Source organism: Corylus avellana, chromosome 4 (genome assembly GCF_965113065.1).
Source record: "Corylus avellana chromosome 4, dhCorAvel1.hap1.2, whole genome shotgun sequence".
Classification (NCBI taxonomy): Eukaryota; Viridiplantae; Streptophyta; class Magnoliopsida; order Fagales; family Betulaceae; genus Corylus; species Corylus avellana.
Window position 1 is genome coordinate 15,852,565 of NC_142493.1, and position 17,636 is coordinate 15,870,200.

Below are 17,636 nucleotides of genomic sequence, written 5' to 3' on the forward strand. Positions count from 1 at the left end.
GATCTAAAAAAAATGATCTAGAAATTTCCAAAAGTTAGGGACATGATAATAAGAACATAACTTATCATAAGTTATAAGTTGTAAAATTTAAATCATTAAGTCAGAAACTTACATCAACTGAAAGTGAAAGTGACAGTGCAACTGCCCCTCGCAAGCCTGACCATATGAGAATAATAGCTTCTTTCCAATCCAAGCCATAGCCAAAATACCGTAAAAAGGGATACAGAACTCCAACAACTATGAAACGGGAAACTTGTATATAAACAAAGAGGAGAATGAGATAGGCCCAGGACTGTCCTGGTAAGAGATAAAAACTTAGTAAGTGTTATGTATTTTCATCAAGACATTAAATGAAAGTAAGCGATCTTAATGTATATAACAAAATTGTCTTCTACCCAATACCAAATAAATAAAAAAACAGGACATACAAATGGTTAACTAATAGATTTCACGTGCTGAAACCATCTCTTAAAGGCGCACAAAATTCTTTATACGACAATGAGTAGCACCAGATCACAAAAAAATATCAGTATCCGAAATGAAGAACCTAGATAAAATCATAAGATCACCTAAACAAAACAAATATCCACTTCCTGGGAACATATTCCTTTTCTTTTTAAGGGGTTAATTACACTTTCCCAACCTGTAAATTGGGTTAAGTTTGAGTTACTAACCTATACTTTAAAAAGCTACACTTTGCTCACTTGAAATCAAATATGTCAATCACCATCAACCTTACCGTTTAAAGACAAAAAATGAAAACAAAACATTTTTCATTCTTTAAACTAATCCTCCATATTGCACCGCTTCATTGATTTTTTAGTTCTGTCAATAGTCCTCCCCCCAACCTCCAACACTCTCACTGCTTTTCACCATATCCATAACAATATATCAAGAAGTTCATATTGTTGAACAAAGACAGATGAGGGCTACCATTTTGGAAAGCATTGTCACCACTGAGAATTCCTTCAGCTATAACAACACCACTGCAAAAGAAACACAGTTAAATGCATGCAACACATCATTAACAAGTTGTATGATAATTCAGAGCTAAACTATAAAATTTGCACTGATCTAAGCTACAAATGGTTGAGCTGGCAAAGGCAAACCCTGAGCAGAGGAAGGGAGGGGTTAAGGGAAGATCAACAACAAAGGAAGAAAATATCACTCCAAACAGAAAAATTTGATAAGATAAAACAAATTAAAATTAAAAATTAGGAAACATAAGACTTTCTGCAGTTTTTATTGTCACTGATATAATATGAGAACAAGAGTGCACAAACATCCACTTCAACGACTCAGTAATTAAAGGATCAACTTCCTAATTACACTGATAATATTCATGGGCTGAAGGACGAGGGGGTTGGGGCTGGCGCCATTTCGTTGATGAGTTGCGGCTCTTGTTGGAGCTCAGCATTGCAAAGAACAGGCTGCTGGTTTCTGGAGACATCTCCAGCAGAGGTGTTACTTCATCGATTCATTCCTATGCGGATGTGCTCGCCGCGAGACCAGGTGGATTGAAGCCGCTGAATAAGTTCAATCTGCTCCTGGTGGCGGGTTATTCAGAGGTAGTGAAAGGTGGTGAGGAGGCAAGATCACTACTGAATTGTTTCGAGTTCGAGCAAGGTGCGCCGAATATCAAGGAAAAAGTAGGCTCTCTACTAGGTAAGAGACGCTTACAGGTAGGCGGTGCGCTAGTGAAGAAGAAGTTGATCATCTTGCGGTCGTGGAACAGGATTCTTGAAGAGATTAGGGTTGACGTGGATCGGGTCATTTCTTCCAGCAAGTCTTTTCGTGGCTTTACGTTGAAGGCTGGGTTCAAGTTGAAGAAGGTGAGGCCATTAATGTTGGAATCGAATCCAAAGCCCAGTTCTCATTCGGATCTAGTTTCCTTGTGGGCAGGCTTTCCTGATAAAGTGGTTGAAGGCTTGGGCGATGACTTTGTCTCGGGTTCTGAAGTGGGTCATGGGATCGCATCTCCGGAGTTGGCGCTGGCGGTGGGTCAAGGGGGTCTCCTCAGATGCGTGGAGCCCGTCTCTGACATGTCGGGGTTATCTCTGTCATATCCAGGGGTTTCTGATGGCTAATCCGGCGAAGTGTATAGGTACCTTGAGGATTCAGCACCGATGGAGGCTCTGGTGAGTTATGTAGTTCTAGTAGTGGAGGAAGCTTTATCTCCAGATCTAGCGCCAGGGTGGGTTAGGGAGGTCTCCTCAGGTGCGTCGAGCCTATCTTTGACATGCCGGGGTTATCTCCGTTGTACCCAGTGGTCTCTGATGGCTCCTCCGACGAACCCAGTGATCGTATCCAGACTTCGGTGTCTATGGACCTTGAGGAAGCTGCACCGATGGAGGCTTCTATAGTTCCAGCAGTGGAGGAAGCTCCCATGAAGGTTGATTGGAAACCTTCCGGCGAAGGATTTTACCTCTTCTTATCAGTTTAAGCTTTTGGGACAAGTAGTGATTTAACATATAGAAAGCTTTACTAGCTTTTGGTACGCGATGGATATTTAACACTTTTCAAGGTAAACGCATCATTTTTTATGATATTCAAGTTGAGAGATATGATATTCAAGTCTCTTAATGTTTTGATGGCTTCCATGAAATTTTAAACTGGTCCTCTCTTCTCTCTCTTCTCTCTCTCGCCTGTGTCGGCGCGTGAGGGGCGCGTGAGAGCTGGTTTGTGCTAGTGTTAGGCTGTATCATGGCTGGTTCGAGGAGGTGGTCAGTGGAGTCCAAGGAGTTTGAGGTTTTGATTAAGGTGGGGGCAGCTGGGGTAAGGATTTTAGAGAAGAGTAAAAGATTCAAGAGGTCCATTTTCATGAAAAAGGACGAATTAGCGTGGATGGTGAGAATAGGAGAGGCGCTGGTGGCTGTGGACAATTCAGAAGTTTTTTGGGATCAGTCTAGAGCTGGGTATCCTAGAATAATAGCTCAGAAATGTTCAAAAAGGCATGGATGTTTTCTGACAGTGGAGGAATTTGATGGAAGAAGGAGGTGCGGCTCAATCATCATCCCTGAAGGACGTCGTGGGTTTGGGTGGGATCGTTTCGTCGAGGAAATGCAAGTGGCAAACTCGTCTCTCTGTGACTCTCGAGGTGTAAGTGAGCAACGAGTGTTAAGGGAAGACAAGAGAGATAAGGAGGTGAAGGAAAGAAGGAGCTATGCGGAAACACTGAAAATGTCATTAAAGTCAACCAAGGATTGCTGCAATTCTTTCCAAGAACCGAAGAACAAAGTGACTAGGAGGCAGAAAGACGACTCTGAGCACAGGAAACAGCAAGCTCAAGTTTATGGCAGCAAAGGGGTGTTTCTGTCGAAGACCCAAGGTTCGACGTCGGCCTTTGGTGTTTCTGGGGTGGGTCCGACGAAGCTGCCCTTGCCGGCGAGGTCTGATACATGTCCGGTAAGGTTTGGTAGGCACAGCGTGAAGAATGGAGGATGCATGGGAGCGCCGATAGGAGCTCCGACCAGTCGCAATTCTTTGCCGGCAGGGCAGAAGGTGTCGACGTCAGTTTCTGGGCACTTGAAGGGACGGGAGGGAGTGGTGAACCATGCTGGGCAGACCTACTCTGCTGTACATCTCGAGCTCCTCAACGTTAGGGAGACTTTGAGTTGTCTGAAACGAGAATGTGACGTGGGATTGCTTAAACTTGATAGAGTATTCAAGCAGTTGGAGGGCAATGGGCTTGGGCAGGGAGATAAGAAAGATGTAGGCCAACAAAGTTCAGTTTGGAAAGAAAAGGGAAAGTGTGGGCTGAGCTCAAACCCAACAGCAAGATGAAGGTGAAAAAAAGAGTAGTTTTTAAGCCCAAAGGACTGCTGGGCTCAGGCGTGGGCTGCTTCAGTAGAGTTGGACCGAATTTATGTCTCTCAGCTGAGGTGGCACTCAGGGAGGAGGCTGAGAATAAATCGTTGGAGCTCAGACCTCACGTGGTACAACCGGAGAACTCGTCGTTGCTGGCCGAGAAGTTTCTACCTGTGGGTGGAAGGGCTAGATCAGCGGAAAGGGGTATACTCACAGAGTTTGTCGGCACTTCTGCTCGGGATGGCGATGGGTTTATGGTCGGTGAGAACTCAAGCAACAGAGTCTTCACCTTTCCAGCGAAGGTTCAGTCTACCGAAAAGGGAAAGGGTTTGTTGACTTATAGGAGAAGGCATTTTGGGCTGAAAACATGGGATGATGTGTCGGTAGGCACGATTGCGGCTTCTGGGCAGGGGAAAGGAGTTTTGGGGTCGAGGCCGGAATCAACCCAAAGGGTGCCGCAGACGCAAGTTTTGCCGGAAAATGCCCAGAGCTCGCCGATATGTTCGGTGGAGACCGGAATTTGTCCAGAGGGTGCCGGAGAAGCTGGGGAATGTATTGCGACATGTGGGCAGGGGAAAGGGAGACTGGGGTCGAAGCTGGTTTCAGCCCAGAGGGTGCCGGAGACGCAATTCCGGCCGGAAAATACCCAGAGCCTGCCGATGTGTTTTGTGGAGACAAGAGATGGGGGGGCAGGTACGGGTGAGGGTACTGATCAGTTCCTGGTGGTGATACCCTCTAGTCAGAATAAAAGGATGGTAGAGGGGAGCTGTTCACAGGAATTCTGTCGGGGGGAGGCAAGCAGTACGAGTCCGCAGTTTCTTGAGGGAATAAAAGGAGTGGAGTGTATGCCGGCTATGGAGCCTTTCGGGACTAGCTCTAGTTTGGAAGAGGAAAGTATCTTAGATTCTGTTGGGTTGGAGGATTTAGGGCCAGGATTGATGTCTTCCAGTTGGGTAGTTAATAATTGCCTCAAATTCTGCCCTAAAATTGGTATTACAGATGAAGGGAAGAAAGGGGAGTTGGAGTTGCTGTTCAACTCTATTGAAGCTTCTAGGATTCAGGGTGATGCTGATTTGGGAGGCATCTCTGCCTATGTTCCAGCCCCAACAGGATTAAAGGAGCTCAAGGATTGTGAGAGGGGCACGTTGGTGGATCATGAAGCTTAACATAGTAGCATGGAATGTGAGAGGGTTGAATGCCCTCAAAAAAATGTTGCGTATTAGGGGTTTATTGAAAGAGTGGAAAGTAGATGTAGTGTGTTTGATTGAGACAAAGATGGAGGTTATTTCCCAAGAGGTGGTTCATAGTCTTTGGGGAGGCCAACATGTGGGATGGAAGTTTAAAGGGTCGAATGGCTTGTCGAGGGGGATGTTATTGATGTGGGATAGGAGGGTGGTGGAGTGTAAGGAGGAGTGTGTGGGGCATTTTTCCTTGGCTTGCTCTTTTCAAAATGTGGAGGATAACTGGGAGTGGGCTTTCGGGGGGGTATATGGTCCGAATGAGGATGGGGAGAGAAGGGCACTTTGGGAAGAGTTGGCTGGTTTGATGAATGTGTGGGAGGTTCCTTGGTGCCTTGCAGGGGATTTTAATATCGTTCGGTTCCCTAGTGAGCGCTCCAGTGTTTCTTACTATTCCACTGGCATGATGGATTTCTCGGATTTCATCTCAGAGAACAATTTGGTGGACATGCCCTTGATGGGAGGTCAATTTACGTGGTCTAATAATCAAGAAAATGAGAGCTGGTCTAGAATTGACCGCTTCTTGATTTCCTCGGATTGGGAAGATCACTACCCTGCAGTGTCACAAAGAAGACTTCAGCGCTTGATATCCTATCACTTCCCTTTATTATTGGATTGTGGGGCCCCTTGTGGAGGTAATAAGAGCTTTAAATTTCAAAATATGTGGCTTAAAGCTGAAGGTTTTGTTGATAAGGTTAGTTCTTGGTGGGGATCTTATACATTTGAGGGCTTACCTAGTTTTGTGCTTGCTAAGAAATTGAAATCTCTCAAATTGGATTTGAAAAAGTGGAATGAGGAGGTGTTTGGGGACATTGGGAGAAAGAAAAAGGAGTTGTTGGGAGGTATTCAGGAGTTGGATGATTTGGCAGAGGCAAGAGGGTTAGCCCAGGAGGAAAAGGTCCGAAAGGCGGATATGGTGAAAGAATTGGAGAACACCTTGCTTTGTGAAGAAATCCACTGGCGTCAAAAATCGAGAACTTTGTGGCTCAAGGAGGGGGACCGCAATACTCGTTTCTTTCACAAGATGGCAAACTCTCACTGCAGGTTCAATCGTGTGGAAGAGTTGCGTATTAATGGTGTTCTATCCGATGATCCAGCTGAGGTAAAAGCTCACATTGTGAGTTATTATCAAACCTTATACTCGGAACAAAGCACGTGGCGACCTAGAATGGACAACCAGCCTTTTTTGTCCATAGACGAGGAGGATAATAGGTGGTTGGAAAGAGATTTTGAGGAAAAGGAAGTTTGGGAGGTGGTTAAAGGCATGGATGGTGATAAGGCCCCGGGTCCGGATGGCTTTTCCATGGCTTTTTTTCAAGCCTGCTGGGGTGTTATCAAACATGATGTCATGGCGGTTTTTGCCGAGTTCCATCGTAGACGACAGTTGGTGAAGAGCTTGAATGCAACTTTTATTTCCTTGATCCCAAAAAAGGCAGATGCGGTGGAGATGAAGGACTTTCAGCCCATTAGTTTGGTGGGAGGGGTGTACAAAATTGTTTCTAAGGTTCTTGCAATCAGGATGAGAACTGTGTTTGGTAAGATCATATCATACTCTCAAAATGCTTTTATTGGGGGTCGCCAAATCCTAGATTCTGTCCTTATTGCAAATGAAAGTGTGGATAGTCGCATGAAGTCAGGGGTGCCAGGTGTTCTTTGCAAATTAGACTTGGAGAAGGCCTACGATCATGTGAATTGGGACTTTGAGTTGTATTTGCTGCATAGGTGTGGGTTTGGTGAGAGGTGGAGGGCGTGGACTGGTTTCTCGGTGGGAAATAGGGTGTTATCGGAGTTAGTGGTCTCTCACTCTTTATTTGCTGATGACACTTTGATCTTTTGTGAAGATTCTATTGAGCAAATCCAGTATGTGGGTCTCATTTTTTTATGTTTTGAAGCTGTGTCGGGTTTGAGAGTGAATCTTGGTAAATCTAAAATTGTGGCTATTGGTGAGGTGGAGAACATAGGGGTTTTAGCTAATATCCTTGGGTGTAGTGTTGCTGATTTGCCGATGAAGTATTCGGGTCTCCCTCTTGGGGCGGGGCATAAGGATAAGGTTATGTGGAATGATGTGATCGAAAAAATGGAGCGTCAGATGGCAGGTTGGAAGAGAATGTATCTCTCTAAAGGAGGTCGTTTAACTCTCATTAAGAGTACGCTCTCTAATCTTCCGACTTACTTTTTGTCACTATTTCCGATTCCTATGAATGTAGCTAAAAGACTTGAGAAAGTACAAAGAGACTTCTTATGGGGAGGGATGGGAGACGAGCATAAGCTACATCTTGTAAATTGGAATCAAGTCTGTCGTCCCCTTCGGTACGGTGGGCTTGGCATTCGTAAGTTCCATCAGTTTAATCAAGCTCTTCTAGGTAAATGGCTTTGGAGATATGTTAATGAGAGTGAGGCTCTATGGTATAAGGTTATCAAAGCTAAATATGAAGATCAGGAGGGTGGTTGGTGCACTAAGGAGGTTTCGGGTTCCCATGGTGTGGGCTTATGGAAGCACATTCGGCAAGGTTGGAATTTTTTTGCCAAAGGTATTCGTTATGAGGTGGGGGTGGGTTCGAAAGTGCCTTTTTGGCATGATATTTGGTGTGGGGACTCCTCCTTGAAACATGCTTTCCCGTCTTTGTACAGCATAGCCAGACACAAAGACGCTTGGGTGAAGGATAGCTTTTTTTGGAAGAATGGAGTTGTCGAATGGAATGTCATTTTTGTGCGGTCAGTACAGGATTGGGAGATGGATTTGATTTCTTCTTTCTTTGACCGGTTGTACTCGTACAAGATATCCATAGGCTCTATGGATTGTATTCGATGGTCTTCGTCTAAGAAAGGCAATTTCGAGGTTCAGTCTCTCTTCAAGGCATTGTCCAAATGTGACCATGAAGTGTTTCCTTGGAAGAGCATTTGGCATACTAAGGTGCCATTGCGAGTGGCTTTCTTCGGGTGGACCGCGGCCTTAGGCAAAATTTTGACTCACGACACCCTGCGGAAGAGGAACATAGTGGTAGTGGAATGGTGTTGTATGTGCAAGAAGAATGGAGAGTCGGCCGATCATCTTCTTTTGCATTGCGAGATCGCAAGTGTTCTTTGGCATACTATTTTTGATCGGTTTGGGCTGTTTTGGGTCATGCCTTGCAAGGTGAGGGGCTTGTTCGATTGTTGGTGGTCGGGAGGAAGTTCTCGAAGCGCGGTAGTGTGGAAGATGATCCCTTTGTGTCTTATGTGGTGTATTTGGAATGAAAAGAATGCTAAATGCTTTGAGAACTCCACTAGGACTATAGAGGAATTGACTCATTTTTTCTTCTTTACTTTGTATTCCTGGACGGCTGCTTAGCTAGCTCCTATAGGGATTAGCTTCTCTGATTTTCTTTTTCATTTTTCTTCCTCTTAGGCGCTCTCTTTTATACTTCCCGTGTATGTGGATTGCGCCCCTCTGCACTCTTTTATATCATATTTACTTATAAAAAAAAAACATATAGAAAGCTTTACTAGTGTTATAATCTTATGAGGAATGCTATACTTACAAACACATTTTACAAAAAAAACTTTTACAAACTGATATGGTTCAACATGATTGGATATGAGATAAATTTAAATTTTGAGAAACCCAATCATGTTGTGCCACATCAGTTTGTAAAAGTTTTTTTGTAAAATGTGTTTGTAAGCCTAGCATTTTGCTAATCTTTTATTGCACGAATTTATGGTGTAGACTATGCCGAGACATTATTGTTAGTTGCCAAAATTTCTTTTGTCAAAGTAGTTATTTGTCTATGCCTGCAGAATTTCATTGACCGTTGTAAGAACTAGATGCGGGAATGCTTTTCTTCATACCGATCTTTCTGAAGAAGCATACATGGAAGAACGTCCAAGATTTATTTCTCAGCAGAAGCGAAGGTATGTAAATTTAATTTTTTTTTTTTTAAAGCAAAATATTATTTATTGCAAGCAAATTATTTGCATGGAGATGAGATGGATAACGGTTTGTTTTCCTCGTGTAGGGAAGTGAATGATCCTTCTTTCGTAGTGGTGACTTATCGGCTAAGGGAAGTGAGACATTAGTAATCCATTTGCTTGCTGTGGCTGAAGAACAAGGAGTGCCTCATTCGGTGTCTTCAGACTAGGTTGTTGCGAAGATGAAAAATTAATGTCTTGTAGTAGGGATATCATGTGAGGAACTAATGTTGGCTCTGTTTTTTGTGAACGAAGCAAGTCGACATCAGAATGGCTCAACTAGTGCGTAAGCGAACAGAGGCAACCTTGAATTAAATAGATTGGCTTGTCCAGTTAATTATGACATATAGGAAGGTCGCTCTAGTAGAGGGAAAGGAAAGAGGAAGGGTTCTAATTGTTCCTTATGATACCTAAGAGTGTATCATGCAATGCGAGAGAGCTAAATGAGAGGGATAAAAGGTTGATGATTAAAGATCTTCTCAAAGATTGGAAGGCATATATTGTTTGTTTACAGGAGACAAAATTAGAGTAAATTGTTGTTTATGGGGTTGTTCACATTTGGATTGGACATTCTTGGGGTCAAGAAGGGCATCATGAGGGATTTTGTGAATGTGGGATAGGCGGGTGGTGGAGAAAATTGAGGATTTTGTGGGAAATGTTTCAGTAGCATGTTCTTTTAGAAGTGGTTTTTTTTTTTTTTTTGTTTAATTTGGCACCGAGCATCCAGAGCTTCGCTCCAACTAATCCCGAGGGTGCACAGGCTCTAGGCAAGGAGTTTCCCGCAAGTGCACCTCGGTTAATTTAAGGGATGAACCCCAGTTTGAAAGCCCCAATAAGCACTTTGCACTCGGTGGATTTTGAACCTTAGACCTTGAAGAACATACTCAAAGTCCCAAACTGTCCAACCACTGAACCAACCCCTTAGGGTTATTTTAGAAACGTTATTGATAATTTTGAATGGGCGTTTGAAGAGATGTATGATCCAAATGATGATGTTGACAAGAAATGTCTTTGGGATGAGTTGGTTGGCCTTATGAGTTGGTGGGAGTTGCCATGGAATATTGGGGGTAATTTTAATGTTGTTCGTTATTTGTGTGGAAGATTAGACGATTCCAGACAGTCACAAACTATGTTGGACTTTTCGGAATTCATTTTTAATTAGGGCCTCATGGACATCCCTCTTGTAGGTGAGAATTTTACATAGTCTAATAATTATGACTTTCGGTCATGGTCCAGAATTGATACGTTTCTTCTACTCCGGAATGGGAAAAACAATTTCCAAATGCCTCTCAGAGGAGACAACCCTAAAATTATATAACATCATTTTTCTTTGATATTGGATTGAGCTGTGTCGGGTAGGGGTAGTAGGTATTTTAAGTTTGAAAATGTGCCTGAAATCATAGGGCTTTTTGGAGCAGGTGAAAACATGGGGGATGTCATACAATTTTCAAGAATCTCCTAGGTATGTGCTGGCGTGTCAGTTGAAAGCCTTGAAATTGGATATGAAAAATTGGAATGAGGAGGTTTTTTGTAATGTAGGGAAGGAAAAGAAGGATCTTTTGGATGACATCTGTGAGCTGGATGTTGGTGCAAAGGGAAGACCTTTAATTGAAGATGAAAGGTTGAGGAATGAAGATATTTCTAGGTAATTGGAGAGAGTTTTCCTTCTTGAAGAAGTGAGTTTGAGGCAGGAGCCAAGGGCCATTTGATTGAGAGGGGGAGATAAAGACACTAAATTCTTCCACCAGGTGGCAAATTCACATCAAATAAATAATTATGTGGGTTCTTTAGTTATTATCGGTCTAGGTCTTCTGAATATACAGAAATAAGGGGGCATATAATGCAATTCTACAATCAGTTGTATTCTAGATAGTTTAGTTTGGAGACAAAAATTAGATGGTGTTTCGTTCCTTTCCATTGATGCGGATGAGAGAAAATGGAACATCGTTTGGCTGGTTGGAAGAGGCTCTATTTGTCTAACGGAGGTAGATTGACTTTGATAGAAATCACTCTTCCCAATTTGCCTACTTATTATTATTCTTTTTTTTTTTTTTTTTTTATAAGTATTGCCTACTTATTATTTGTCTCTTTTCCCTATTCTAGTGAGCGTAGCGCATAGGATTGAAAAAGTTCAGAGGGATTTTTTATCAGGTAGATTAGCGATGAGTTTAAGTTTCATTTAGCGCATTGGTCAATAATTTGTACTCCGATGATATTAGATGGTTTGGAGGTTAGAAACCTGGTATTCGGTGGTTCGGATTTATAAATATCATGCTTATAATATCTCACTTCTTCAAATCCAACCTGTGCAATAGACTTAAACCAGTTGTGGGGACTCTCAATGGGCTACGTTCACTCTAGTTATCCAGAACAACACAATCATGTCAACTTGATTTCTTGGCTCTAACGGTGATTTCATTTTTATTGTTATTTTTACTCTGGTTTTGCAGTTCTTCATTCTTAGACTAACAGATCACCAGAACCAACAAGTCTAGGTTCAAATTAACTGCCGAGAATTACAGCCACTGCTCTATTTTAATAGGAATGGTCACCAAGCTTCCAAACACCATCACTCAAAAAATTAGATATCTTGAAGGCCTATGTTATGTTTTAAAGAACAAAACTACATCAAATACTGTTCCCTATATAGACAAGCTATCAAAGTAAGAGTTTTAGTAATTTAAAACACCTACGGGAAACATTAAAAATTTCTATAGTAGCCCAAAATTTCCTATGAATCAACATGCAGAATAATATGCAACTGATGGGGAACTTTCGGTTCATTCGGAAGTATGAACAATCTCTGATGTGACTAAGCTAGCAATTGTAACATGAAATACTAGCATATGTAACAAAATTGCTTATATCTGCAGGCAGTGCATATGCAATGACACAGACTATGCATAAATACATGCACACACCCCTAGTTTTAGATATGAGAAATCTTATCGAGAAGCAATTTAACTTTCCAAAAAACAAAAAGAAATAAATCTCTTTCTATCTAGCTGAAAGTCATTTAGAAGTTTCTTTTATTATATCTACAAAGTGCAGAATGAGATACAAGCACTTGTAACTGAATTGCTTATACCAAATGCAGTGCATATGTATATACACATGCGTGCCATAAAAAGAGACATCGTCAACATCTGCTCAACCAGAATGCTGCATATATCTCATTTCCACTTACCAACCACCAAACATCAGAATAAAAAAAAATTAATAAAACAAATATTAAAGAGTTGTTGATGAAGTACTTACCTCAATATGAAAATTAACGTATTGGCAATATAAGCAACCATTTCCCTGAAAAAGCAATCAAGAACATAGTCAAGGTGAAGATTATGCAAGTTCAATCAAATTTAAACAGTATGTATTCATATCAAGATACATGCTTTCTGGCCATGGTGCTATGGCTATCATTTTCAAATTCAATTTGGGCATATCCTTTATTTGAGGTCTTGAACTTTAAAGTAACTTTTACAATTTATACCAATAGAAAATAACTTTCACTGTTTATTGAAAGAAAGAAAAAACAAAAAATGACAAAGAAAAAGAAGAAGAAGAAACCTTATAAGTTACTTAAAGATGGGCACGTAAGGCAATAGTTCAAGGACCAGATCAGTTGAAAGACAAGCATGCACTTCTTCTAATTCTACTTAGACAAGGAGATCCTTCATCTCTTCTTTTATTCATACTAGTAACAAAGACACTGAACTCGATGATTCCTTAGATGGTGGATGACGGAATGCTTTCAGGAGTTCACCAGGAAAATCATTTATTAATCTCTCATCTGTTATTCACCAAGGACACAATTACTTTTGTGTAGCTGACGTAAAGCAACTACATTATTCAAGGGGTATGCTGTTAGGTTTTGAAACAACCTTAGGGTTGAGAATTGATCTTGGGAAGAGTGGCTAGTTCCTGTTATAGAAGGTCATGATGCAGCCAAGTTGAACACAATATCAGGATGTTGCATTGGCATATGTTAATTGGTCTTCCTCTAGGCTTATCCTTGGAGAAACTTTCAGGTATGTATTGTGCAAATATGTGCAACAAGGGTAACTACGAAGAACAGGCTGTTGGGAAACAATTAATTGGCAGATATTATTCTTGATTTTAATTTCCGATGATATTTCCATTATGATTGCAATCTACAATCTAATCTATTTCCATGTTAAGCTGCTTTTCCCATTCTATTTAAGCATGTAGATGCCGTATGGCTCATCATCAAGGAAGAATACAAGTTTTGCTTCCTTCGTTTCTTTCTTCTCTTCTATTTCTTTCCTTTCTATTCTTTTTTCTTTTTTTCAACTTGGTATCAGAACAGAATTCGCATGTAGATGCCATATGGCTCATCATCAAGGAAGAATACAATTTTTCCTTACTTCATTTCTTTCTTCTCTTTCTTTTCTTCTTTCTTTTTTTTTTTTTTTTCAACTTGGTATCAGAACAAAGTTTCTGAATTCAAACCTTAGCTTCATAATTTAGCTCACATTTCAATTAAAATATTCCACATTTTGGACCTCACATGTTGCAGGGGAGTTTGAACCCACACGTGAGAAAAAATGTGAAAATAAATTATTAAATTTACTAATCCTAACGTCTTAAGCTTTTGAGATAATTGCTAATTTAAAATAGGTAGTATCTCTATATAGGCGAGCGGTTTACAGTAATTTTGAAGCACAATGCGAGTCTATGCAATATCTCTTTTCGCAATTCATCCTCAGTTCCTTAGAGCCCAAAGAAATTTCAAAGAGTTGTATGGTGAAAAGATATCAGTTGTCCCTTACAGGAGGGTGGTTGGGCAAAAAGCAGGTTAAGGTTGCTCAATGACTCTTTAATAGGAAAATATCCACAAAAATAAAAAGTCTTCGGATGGGAGAAACTGGTAGAGAGTGGTATGTGCAGAATATGGTTTAGGAGGTTGAATATCTCTAGCCATGATATCAAGTTGGTTGGTCAATATCCAAGGCTAGACCAAACTAAACACAGCATCAGATGTGATGCTTTTCAACAAATTTAGTACCATTAATAAAGACATAGGCTTTGTTTGTTTTGGCGTAAAATGATTTTATGACAAATGGTTTTTCTATTGTCTAGTGTTTGGTGCAATGTAAAATAATCGGAAAATATTTTCTGTTTGACCGAAAATTCTTCTTTAATTTTTGGAAAATAGTTTCAATTTTTAAAAACTGTAAACTATTTTCCGAGTTTGAGCATCTCATTCTCAAATCGATAGACCCAACCGAAAAGTGGCCGGGACTAGCCCGGGACGTACCCGAGACCCGCCCAGGACCTAACCAAAACCTGCCTCATTCCCGACCAGAACTCGCCCGAGACCTATCCGAGACCCTGCGGGACCCGCCCGAAACCTATCCAAGACCCTGCCAGGACCCCACAAGGACCTCGCCAGGACCCCACAAGGACCTCGCCAGGACCGCGCCAAGACCCGCCCGAGACCTGTCTGAGACCCTGTCCGGGACTCGACTGGGACCCGACTAGGACCCGACCGGCACCTACCCGAGACCCGACCAAGACTTGGTTGGGTCCCGGCAGGGTCGCGGGCAAGTCCCGACGGGGTGTCAGATGGGTCCCGGTCAGGTCCACTTTCATAATTTAGAGTTTAATAGGATTGGATGAGAATATATATATATATATATATATATATATATATATATATATATATATATATTGTGATTTTCCGTACGCGCCAAACACCGTAAAATGTTTTTCAAGAAATTATTTTTCAAAAGAATGTATTCTGCTGAAAGCATTTTCCGACGGAAAACATTTTACGTTGAAACAAACGAAGCATTAGTAGTATGATAACTGTAGAGAAAATCTATGTCTTTCATCAGCTGGACCAATTTTAAACAGTTAGATACCAGACAATTCTACCATAATTATCAAGCTCCCTGTTCTATCATTGGCCTCTCTTTGGTTATGATGTCAATACCACTTTAATCTGATTATGTGGTGAAAAGGATGAGAAACTTTGTCCTAACTACTACTTAATACTGTTAGTACAAAAATTATCAAGGTATTAGGGGACAATTACACTAACAACAACGTATGTGACCTGAACCTTATGACCAGTGAACAGAGTTATCTACCTCCATGTGTACCTTTCTTGTTTTATCCTCTCAAGGATGCCTTCCCGGGTCTTTTTAATATTGCTTGCAATAAGGACGCTTCCATTGCGGATATCCGAGAGTGTGTAAACGGGATGGTTCACTGGAATGTTACTTTCACCCGCAGTATTCATGATTGGGAGGAGATGGCCTTAGCCTCTTTCTTCTCGCTCTTGTACTCGTCTTTGATTAGGGGGGAAGGGGAGGACCGGATGTGGTGGATTCACTCAAGCAAAGGGAAGTTTGAGGTCCGCTCTTTCTATAGGATGCTTGCCCTTAAGGTTCCTAATCACTTTCCGTGGAAAAGCATTTGGCGTACCAAGGCTCCTTTGAGAGTAGCGTTTTTTGCATGGGCGGCTGCCCTTGGGAAACCTCTCACGTTGGACAATGTTCGGAAGAGAGGCATCGTTGTGATTAATCGATGTTGTATGTGTGAGGCGGATGGGGAGTCCGTGGATCATCTCTTTCTTCATTGTGTAGTCGCACGGAAGTTGTGGGATGTTATCTTTTCTCGCTTTAACATGTGTTGGGTTATGCCTAGAAGTGTAAAAGAGATGTTCGCTAGTTGGTGGGCGGGTGGGAGAACGAGTAGTGCGGTGGTTTGGAAGATGGCTCCCCTTTGTCTCCTTTGGTGCCTCTGGAAGGAAAGGAATGCGAGATGCTTCGAAGATGCGTCGAGGAATCTAGAGGACCTTATTCTTTTCTTTTTGTACACCTTATTCACTTGGACTTCAGGCTGGCTTGCTCCTTTAGTGATCAACTTTTCTGATTTTCTCCTTATGTTCTCTTCTTCTTTCTCCCCTACTTAGTCGCTCTCTTGTATACTTCCTGTGTACTTGAGTTGCGCCCCTCTGCGCTCTTTTAATGCATTATTACTTATCAAAAATGGTGAACCATTTATTTCTGATTGAAACCAAAAAATAGAGAAAAAAAAAAAAAATACCAATAGTTCTAGATGACACAAGAGTTTTCTTAGTTTTACCTTTTCTTTTAGAGGTTTCTTCGTATTACTCAGTTACTCCAAAACATAAAACTTTCGTGCTAGTAAGGTTTAAGATACCATATACATTAATCCTTTCAAGATCACCCATTTTATTTGCTGTTCTCTTTCTTCACTTCGCATGTCTCATCAACAGCATACGTCGGGTTTCTATAGTTTAGAAGTATAAACAAAATTTTCTCTTTCTCCACTTCATATGTCTCCTCAAAACACCATATATGTCAGGTTTCTATAACTTAGACATATAAATTTAACTTCTCAATATTTTGCTGCACCCCAAGAAATGTCTACCGCAATAAAACCAAACTCACCAACCATTCTAAAGTAGATAGTTGATTGTATAGTTTCCGGTCCCTGACTACAATTTGATTATTCCCTTTCGTTTCTCTTCCTGTTTTTCTCATAACATGTACATTAACATGTATACGTTACATAATACTTTCCTCAACACTTCAACCATCGAAGACAAATCAGACACAACTTTAATAAAACATATAACGACCATAAGACATACCAAAAATGATGCAAGCTCTGTTGACCATCGCCCTTGAAAGAAGTCCTTGCAACTGCAGCGTAAAACCTGTCGAGTGAATTGTAATATGAACAGATATAAATTCTACAAGTGGCAATGAAACTTTCTGAGTCGATTCAACTTACATTCCTAGAGTCATCACCGTCAAAACACCAGAAACATCAAACCCCTCTTGAGCCTATGAAACCAAAAATGCCCATCAGGTTTTTCACACGCAACAGATGGAAGTGAATCTCTTGAAATAATTCTAAATTAGTAACATAAGAATTTGTAGTTACAATCTTAAAAAATTTCTAGATCAACATATGAACTCAAGAAAAAAGAATAGACTAAGAGATTTATCTAAATTGAAAATTTTGTCACATTTCCAAAAATCTATTATGATTTTTGTGATAAATAATCGTATTAATGACATTCAAAGGAACACAACCCAAGTATACATATAGTATAAATAGAAACACCAATCAAGAAAAAGATAAAATTGTGGGCTGGTATTCTGGGCTGTGGCACTAGTTCTTTGCCTTTGAAGTATCTGGGTCTTCCGCTAGGGGCTTCGTTCAAGTTTTTGGCTATCTGGGATAACATGTTGGAGACGATTGCTAAAAGGTTGGCCCCTTGGAAGAGCTCGTATTTGTCCAAGGGGGCGAGGCTCACTCTCATCAAGAGCACCTTATCCAATCTTCCCACCTATTTTCTGTCTCTTTTCCCCGTCCCTGCTTCTGTGGCGAATCACATTGAGAAAATTCAACAGAATTTTTTATGGGGGGGTTCAACGACAAGCCTAAGTTCCACTTGGTCAGTTGGCACGAGGTTTGTTCTCCGATTTCTGAGGTTGGCCTAGGGATTCAGAGTTTACGTCTTTTTAATCAAGCTCTTTTGAGGAAATGGTTATGGAGATTTGAAAATGAGGAAGAAGCATGATGGAGAAGTATATTGGTGGCAAAGTATGGGGTGTATTGGTGTGGTTCACGCTCTAAAGT

The 17,636-nt window shown here is 41.2% G+C and overlaps 1 protein-coding gene across 2 annotated transcripts in view; it reads right to left on the reverse strand.

Annotated features, from left to right (window-relative positions):
• The window catches only part of SOS1 (sodium proton exchanger, putative (NHX7) (SOS1)), a 92,486-nt gene that overhangs the window by 45,259 nt on the left and 29,591 nt on the right, over positions 1 to 17,636 (reverse strand). For both annotated transcript variants that reach the window (XM_059589699.2, XM_059589700.2), the window contains 5 exons: positions 16,782 to 16,834; positions 16,639 to 16,704; positions 12,252 to 12,296; positions 934 to 986; positions 113 to 297 (listed from right to left, as the gene is read on the reverse strand). In XM_059589699.2, the coding sequence (XP_059445682.1) occupies positions 113 to 297; positions 934 to 986; positions 12,252 to 12,296; positions 16,639 to 16,704; positions 16,782 to 16,834 (402 nt within the window). The remainder of the gene's footprint in view (positions 1 to 112; positions 298 to 933; positions 987 to 12,251; positions 12,297 to 16,638; positions 16,705 to 16,781; positions 16,835 to 17,636) is intronic.